The 7,733-nt window shown below is 58.8% G+C and overlaps 1 protein-coding gene across 1 annotated transcript; it reads right to left on the bottom strand.

The window, feature by feature from the left end:
* Window positions 1–222: 222 nt before the first annotated feature.
* LOC308532744 (CMRF35-like molecule 7) lies at window positions 223–7,029 on the bottom strand. The gene is made up of 4 exons (XM_081110292.1): window positions 6,958–7,029; window positions 5,160–5,489; window positions 3,624–3,867; window positions 223–1,240 (listed from the first exon to the last, which is right to left on the bottom strand). Exons 1-4 carry the CDS (start codon window positions 6,995–6,997, stop codon window positions 1,120–1,122), a joined length of 735 nt encoding a protein of 244 aa, XP_080966418.1. The 5' UTR covers window positions 6,998–7,029; the 3' UTR covers window positions 223–1,119.
* Window positions 7,030–7,733: the final 704 nt, after the last annotated feature.

Below are 7,733 nucleotides of genomic sequence, written 5' to 3'. Positions count from 1 at the left end.
CAGACTGACGGGTCCTGGGTTCGACTCCGGTTAAGGGCACATACCTGGGTTCCAGGTTCCACCCCAGCCCTGATGGGGCGCATGCGGGAGGCAACCAATCCATGTGTCTCTCTCACATCCATGTTTTTCTCTCTCTCCGTCTCTCCCCGTCCCTTCCACTCTCTCTAAAGAATCAAAAGAAAAATATCCTAGGGATGAACAAAAACAAACAAACAAACAAACGTCCTGTGCCTTCCTTTATTCACTCCTAGCCTTCAATTACAGTTTGCATCTACACAGGGGGTCCTAGTTGCGACCTCTCTGGGGGGGGGGGGGCGGACAGAAAGATATCTTCCAGGCTCCTCCCCTCGCCCCTCCCCTGGCTCACAGGTACATCGTGTGAGACACACCTGACCCTGGTGCTTGATTCAGGCTCCCTTCACGCCCTCTCGAATGTATGGAAACAGTGAGGCAAACAGTATCATCTCAAAGAGCCCAGGAAATCCATGGATGCAACAGGAACACACAGGAGACATATCGGTGTGAGCTGGGCGATGGTCCAGCCCTGTCTCTGATCATCTGTGCTCAGGTGAGTCTCCAGAAGGTCCCGATGCAACAGGAGGTGCGGTCAGCAGCCCTCTGACACCTCCAGTGGTGGTGGCGGTGGCGGTGGCGGTGGTGGGGGGCGGTCTTTGCCCTCATAGACACACTCTGAGCTTTGGGTTTAATTCAGGTTTTGTACCCATCGGTTTGTCTGGACTCTTGATTCCATTATTGGCCGGAGCCCTAGGCAGTGCCGTCCGTGGTCCATGACCCTGGGCAGAGCCACAGCAGAGTCACAAGGAAACGGGGCATCCACACAGGCAGGACTGCAGGTGACCGAGGGCCCAGGGCGTGAGGGGAGCACCTCGCTCTTCCTGTCTCTGCTCCTTCGGTGGAGACCGGGTGCGGAGCTGAGCCGAGAGCGGGCAGCCGACTGTTCCCGGGGCCAGGATGAGGGGGTCCTCAGGGCAGCAGGCGCCCTCGTCTCTCCTGGAACTGCAGCCACTGCCCACCCCCTGATAAGACGGCAGGGGGTTCTGCTAGTCCCAGGCGAGGGTCTCGATGGCATGGGGACTGCCGTCTCCTGCGAAGACCGACTTATTTCCCCTTGGGGTCGCCCTGGCTCCTGCTCAGCCACATCAGCGTGCACAGCAGGCACCCAAGCAGGGGCACCTTTATGAGGGTCAGGAGCACCACGTGCAGGTTGCAGAGCAGGAACCTGTGCAGGGAGCGTGGCCACAGGGGTGAGACTCTTCTGGGGCAGCCCTTGTCCCCCTCAAGCACCCCCACCTCCCACAGCTCAGCCTGGGTGACAGGCAAGCCCCGGTCTCTGTCCTGGCCAGGAAGGCCCCTCTGAGGGGCTCAGTCCTGCTGCCCAAGGGCTAAGCTGCAGGGGCCTCCCTGTGTCTGTTCCTTCCTGCCTTCTGGCTCATCTCCCACAATTCATTGCAGCTCACCCGCAGTCCAGCCAAGCTTTATTCTACTGTTCTCTCCACCTCCACCTCCCTTGGTACATCCTGCCCATCTCTGAAGCTCTAGTCTTTGAAGCAGAGGGAGATTCCCCTACCCTGTGAGCACGGCTTTCTCTGCTGGGCTCTCCTGGGAGGGTCCTCTCGCGGCCCTGACCCCCCACCTAAGGGCACAGGTGAGGTGCACTTGACCATGTATCCCTCTTGGTGGACACTTGGCCCAGTTAGATGATTGGGCCCCGGGTTCCTATCCGGGTATAAGAATCTGATCCCCTCGCCCTACGCCTCATCCCCTCTGCTAGGACCCCCGTCCCCGCAGGCACCCCTGCCCTGTCCCTCAGCCTGCCCTCTCCCTCAGCCTGCCCTGTCCCTCAGCCTGCTCTGAGCAGGTGAGTCATGCTGATGTCACTGACGGTTTCCTGGAGGGAGAGAGGCGTGCGGTATCGCACACCCTAAAAATACCCACTGCGCTCTCTTCACAAGTCCTGCTCCCTGTGGCACCCATCGCTCTCCCACTGTTTCCTCCTGTGCCTCTCCAGCCTCGATAAATGCCCTGCCTCTGCACCCTCCACTCGACGGAACAGCCGCTCTCCAAACAGGACAAAGCCGGGTCCTGAAGCAGGCCCCCAGAGCCTCGCCCCATTCAGGCTCGGCACTGAACAAACTGTCCAGCGGGGCCCGGGCCCCAGGAATCGTGTAGGGCGCGGCTATAGGGTTAAGCCTCGGACTGACCTGTTGGCAAAGCCACAAGCAAGTCCCAGCTTAGAGGGCACAGCCCTCTTAGCATCATTAGGCTTGACCTTATGCTCCCTAGATCTTATCTGGGGAGGGAAATGCAGCAAGTGCTGCCAGAACAAGTGAAACTCACAAGAACATTGTAACTATGGTGACCACTTCCTTGTTTACCTCTGGCTATAAAATAAAGACTCAGCTTGCTGTCTGGATCTCTCTCTGTGGCCTCAGCCAGGCACAGGAAGAGCCACCTACACCCAGCTTATTCTCTCTGTCTTTTCTACATCCTTCACCGCCCCCCCCCCCTGCCCTGCCCCTCAGGCTCATTGAACCCTTGGCTGAGCTGGCCTGGCATAGAATAGGATCCTCGAGGAAGGAAGGGGATGGGCTGGAGCAGGGGAGTGAGCCAATGGAGGGCGGTCCTGAGAGGCTGGATCCCAGGCGAGAAGGGAGCCTGACTCTGGATTTCGGGGAGCCCACCAGGCTGTGATGGGATGAATGTGGGCTGGGGTGCTTGCCCTTTGATGGAAGAACTCACTGACTGTCCTTTGGGAGCCCTGAAGGGTGTGGACTTCAGGTTGATGCCCTCAGCTTCCCACCCCTTCCTCTCATCGCCCCAGCATTTGGGGAGAGAAGGGCTGGAGCAATGAAGCATGTATCTACCCGTGACTGTGGCAGAATAATGATCCCCAAAGACACCCTAACCCCCAGAAACTCTGCATATGTTATGTGACATGGCAAAGGGGAATTCAGGCTGCAGGTGGACTTAAATCACTAATCAGCTGACAGAGGTGGGGCGATTATCCTGGGTTATGTGGGTGGATCCCGAGTAATCACCAGGCTCTTTACAGGTGAGAGCAGGGCCACGAGCCAAGGAATGTGGGCGGTCCCTAAAAGCTGGAACAGTCAGGGGATCCTTCCCTTAATCTCCAGAGGAACTCAGCCCTGTTAACACCTTGATGTTAGCTCAATGAGCCTCACTTCAGACTTCTGACCTCCAGAACTATTCGACAACGATTTTGTTGTTTTAAGCCACCGAGTTAGCAGCGATTTGTTACAGCAGCCACAAGACACTAATACAGCAGACCTTTCTTTTAGCGCACTTGAGGCTGAACCCCACTACACTTCCTTTTGCTTCCTGGGGGGTGGGGAACCAGAGGGAGCCAGAGCCTGTAGCCCCGCGGAGGGCTTCCTTAGGTTCCACGTGGGGAGTGGGGGGCCCTTTAAGCACGCAGAGGTCAAAGGGAGCCCTGGAGGCGCAGTGCGGGCTCTGCTGTTTCTCCCCTGCACGGGGCACATCAGAGCGGGGCTGGGGGGGGGGGGGTCCCTGACCGAGCATCCCCAGGGGAGCAGTCACAGGGCGGCAGCGGGGAAGGTCTGCAGGGGCCCAGCTCTGCTCACCTGGTGAGGGATCTGGTGAGAGCCATGCTGCTGTTGCTGCTCTGGGCGATTGGATGCGAGGTAGCCAGACCGACCGAGGCGGATGTTGTCACAGGTACAGCTGTGTTTGGTGATGTCAGTTCAGTCATATCTGTTGTCTCAAGTTCAGGCGGGTGTGTTGTCTCAAGTTCAGGCGGGTGTGTTGTCTCAAGTTCAGGCGGGTGTGTTGTCTCAAGTACAGCCAGTTGCGTTGTCACAGGCAGAGCTGCATATGTTAACATAAGGTCAGCCATGTGTGTTGACACAGGTCTAGTTGTTTTTGGTGACAGAGGTACCGTCGAGTTTGCTGTCTGTGCGTATGTTTAGTGGGAACAGAGAGGGGTGGTTTCCCTGATTCCCAGAGTGGAGACAAGACCGAGGGCTCAGGAAGCGGACCTGTGGGCGGGGCTACCACCTGACTCTCCTTCCAGGTCTCTGACGCCAGGGAAACTCAGGTGCTTCCGGGGCAGGTGTGGCTGAGCCCAGAGGCCCCTTCAAGGCTCAGAGGCAGCCAGGGGAGGCCTGTGGGAGGCCCTTGCCCTGTGGTGAACCCCTCCCTTCCGCCACTAATGAGTTCAGAGTCCGTCGCCCCCTCCTTTGCTCTTAATATGTTTTTAAAAATTGATTTTAGAGAGAGAGATATCAATTGGCTGCCTCCCATATAGGTTCCCACCAAGGATCAAACCTGAAACCCGCCCTAGCTGGTTTGGCTCAGTGAATAGAGCATCGGCCTGCAGACTGAAGGGTCCCAGGTTCAGTTCTGGTCAAGGGCACATGCCTGGGTTGTGGGCTTGATCCCCAGTAGGGGGCATGCAGGAGGCAGCCAATCAATTCTCTCTCTCCCTCTCCCTTCCTCTCTAAAGTCAATAAAAATATATTAAAAACAAACAAACAAAAAACCTGACACCTAGGTATGTGTCCTGACGGGGAATTGAACCAGTGACCTTATGGTGCATGGGATGATGCTCAACCAACTGAACCACACCGGCCAGGGCTTCTTTGCTCTTATGGAGCCAGAGGAGGGAGAGGAAGCAGGCGGGGGGGGGGGGGGGGGGGGCAGGGAGAGGGCCACTTGTCCGGTGGCCGAGACAATCGGATAATGGCTTCCAGCACCCCACTCCTCCCTGCACAGCCCACAAGGCACCCCCCCCCCCACCCTGTCGGTGTTTGGTCGGGCTGGGGCTGCCCTGAGGGTAGAGGCAATGCCTGAAAGGCCTGGAAAAGAGGAACCCCCTCCCTGCACAAGCCTGCCCAGTCCCATCGGCCCTTCTCTGCCCCCTGGTGACACTAGATGGAGGCGCACACACATGCCCAGGCTTGCTCTTTCTTTCCGTCTCCCCAGACTCTTGGCATACCCCCCCCACCAAATGCACACACGTATGTGCCCACACGGACACACGGGCGCACACACACGTGTGGTCTCCAGCCTCCTCCCCACCTGTCAGTGCAGACAGAGGGAGCGTTCTGCCTGCTCCATGGTCGGTCCCCGGCTCCGAGGACAGGAGGGGCAGGCCCTACCTGGGCCAACGTACACGCGCACTTGGTGCCCCAGGTCGGTTCCTGACTTCTCGATCCCGCACCAGTAGACGTCCTCGTCGCTTGCCTGGAGCGCCTCGATGGTCACGGTGAACCGGTGCCTCCAGTGATCGTCCCGGATGGACACGCGGCCGTGCCCCACCGTCTGCTCGGACCCCGTGGTTTTAAGGAGGGTGTCGCAGGAACCCCAGGCCTCTCCGCGGCACCACCACTTAGAGTAGCTTTCCCAGCCTGGGTCATAGCGACACTGAATGGTCGCCGAACCCCCTCTGGGGCCGCTCACGGACCAGGGACCAGACATGGAGAAGCAGCCTGCAAAACAGAGCCCCAACATGCACCTTCTTCCTGCAGCCCAGGGCTGGCGGGCTTCCGGGCCCGCCCCGGGCCCAGGGTCCTCACGTCCCCACCTCCTGTGTGCTCCTTAGTCCCCGGCTCGGTTTCTTTTGCTGTCACCTCTCATGCGAAGGTCCCCTTTGGGATCTGAATGCCTCTGCCCACTCCCCATGCCCCGTTTCGGGGATTCTCCCATCCTGAACTCCTCCTTCCTCACCAGCCCACAGTCCGCAGGTTTATTTCTCCTCCTTATTTTTAATCCTCACCTGAGGATAGTTTTCCATTGATTTTTAGAGAGTGAAAGAGGGAGGGAGAGACAGAGAGAAACATCAATGTGAGAGAAAGATCGGCTGGCTGTCTCCTGCACGCGCCCTGACCAGGGCCTGGGCCAGGGAGAAGCCCGCAACCAAGGTTCGTGCCCTTGACCGGAATCGAACCCGGGACCCTTTGGTCTGCAGGCCGACGCTCTATCCACTGAACCAAACTGGCTAGGGCCACAGGTTTATTTCTGAATCCTAGAGCCATGAGGTTACCTCTGGGCCTCCTCCGTCCACCACACACCTAAAGCCCTCGCCCTCTGACTCTGCACAGGGGATAGAGTTGCGGGAACTAGACACACATTCATGCACACACATCACACTCACAGCACACACTCACACACACCCTTTTCCTTTTACCTTGAACACCGTGCTCTTTGTGTCTCCAAAGCTTGGCACAGCTGTTCCCTCCCACCGGAAGGTTCTCGTCCCTCCGCTGAAGGAATCAAACCCTTGCACCCATCCCTCCAGGCTCAGCTCCTGTATCATCTCTCCTAAGGGTTCCAGATTCTGCGGCCAACACAGCCCTCCCGATGCTGCCAGACCACATTGTCCTGGTCTCCGCCATCGCACTGACCACGCTGGGAGACATCTGGCCTTTGGCTCGGCCGGAACAGAACCTCAGGCAGGCGGATGGGTGGCTGGACCCACTTCCAGAGAGCATGCCCACCCTGGCCTCGCTGCTCGTCCCCTCCCTGGACCTGAGCGCTTTCCTGGAGGCTTCCCAGCTCCAGCTGCCAGCCCACACCAGCTGCCAGGCTCTGGAACAACCCAGACCCCGAGCCCCACATGACCGGGTGGGTCTGAGTTGAGCGTCTGTGCTCCTACAAGCCCCTGAGAAGGATTCAGGGATTCACCACAATCCATCCATCTGTGTCCACAGCGCAGCCAGGCTGGGAAATACTGGCCAAGAGGGGGCGCTTGTGTGCACTGGGGTTTTCTGTTTCTTTCCCTCACCTGACAGAGACCTTGTGAGGTAGCAGCACCTTGATTTCCGTTTAACCAAAAGGTGCCTGGGTGCTGAAAGGGCCCTGCCATGAGCCCTGATGTGCCCCGTCCCCCGGGACAGACCCTCGGGTTTCCTGCCCAGCCTCGGTCATCCCCGTTCCTGGCACCCCGGCCCCACTCACCTGGGACGATGAGGAGGAGCAGGGCTGGGAGCAGCCACATGTCCTGCCTGCGGGCTCTCTCCCTGGTCACCATCCAGTGCCAGTGCCCTCCGGGGACTTGCGCGGAGCCCAGGCGCACTCTGCCCTCGATTTGTCTAAATCATAATATTTTGTTCCTCATCAACTTCCCTTAAATTTTTGTCTTCCATTACTTCCTCATTTCATTAATTAGGAGACAGGCAGTGTGGTCCTTTGGGAGTGTATGGCTGCTGTGTCGCCAATGATTTGGGGGAAGCAGAGCGCCCAGGCCTGGCCAGGGTGTGAGTGTGTGTGAGGACTGAGAAGGTGGCTGCCGGCAAAGCGGCAGGGCGAGCAGCGGGGCCCAGGGAAGAGCTCAGAGCTCGGGGCGAGGGAGTGACCGACTCCGCTGGGTTTGCCCTTTGGGGAGGACACCGTGCTCAGGGCTGATTCCCAGCATGGCCGAAGGGACACCCCATCCTAGCCCTCTTCCAGGCAGCCCCACCACAGGGCACCTCAGACCCCCTTCCTGCCCTGGGCCATTGTCCCTCCCTGAGCCTGCCCCCCTGCCCCCCTGCCCCCCTGCCCCCCTGCCCCCCTGACCCCCAGGACAGCCTCCTCCCAGGTCCTGAGTCACTCTCCAGCAGAGACCGCCTTGGGGACGTGATAAGGAAGGAGAAGTGGCTTTTTGTCTTCGATGCTTTTTCCCCTACATCTTTGCCTGTTCCACGGGCTGTGAACTCACTGCGTGGACACTGCTTATGCTGATGAGCCCTCTC

The sequence above is a fragment of the Myotis nattereri genome, assembly GCF_964212035.1.
Source record: "Myotis nattereri genome assembly, chromosome: 16".
NCBI lineage: Eukaryota > Metazoa > Chordata > Mammalia > Chiroptera > Vespertilionidae > Myotis > Myotis nattereri.
This window is presented reverse-complemented; position numbering and strand designations above follow the sequence as displayed.

Bases quoted from the DNA above. Each gene is read 5' to 3' on its own strand.
- LOC308532744 (XM_081110292.1), bottom strand. From the start codon at position 6,997: ATGTGGCTGCTCCCAGCCCTGCTCCTCCTCATCGTCCCAG. The intron at 5,490-6,957 runs GTGAGTGGGGCC...TCTGTTTTGCAG, and splicing joins GCTCCTCCTCATCGTCCCAG to GCTGCTTCTCCATGTCTGGT. The intron at 3,868-5,159 runs GTAGGGCCTGCC...TAACATATGCAG, and splicing joins GCGCGTGTACGTTGGCCCAG to CTCTGCCTGTGACAACGCAA.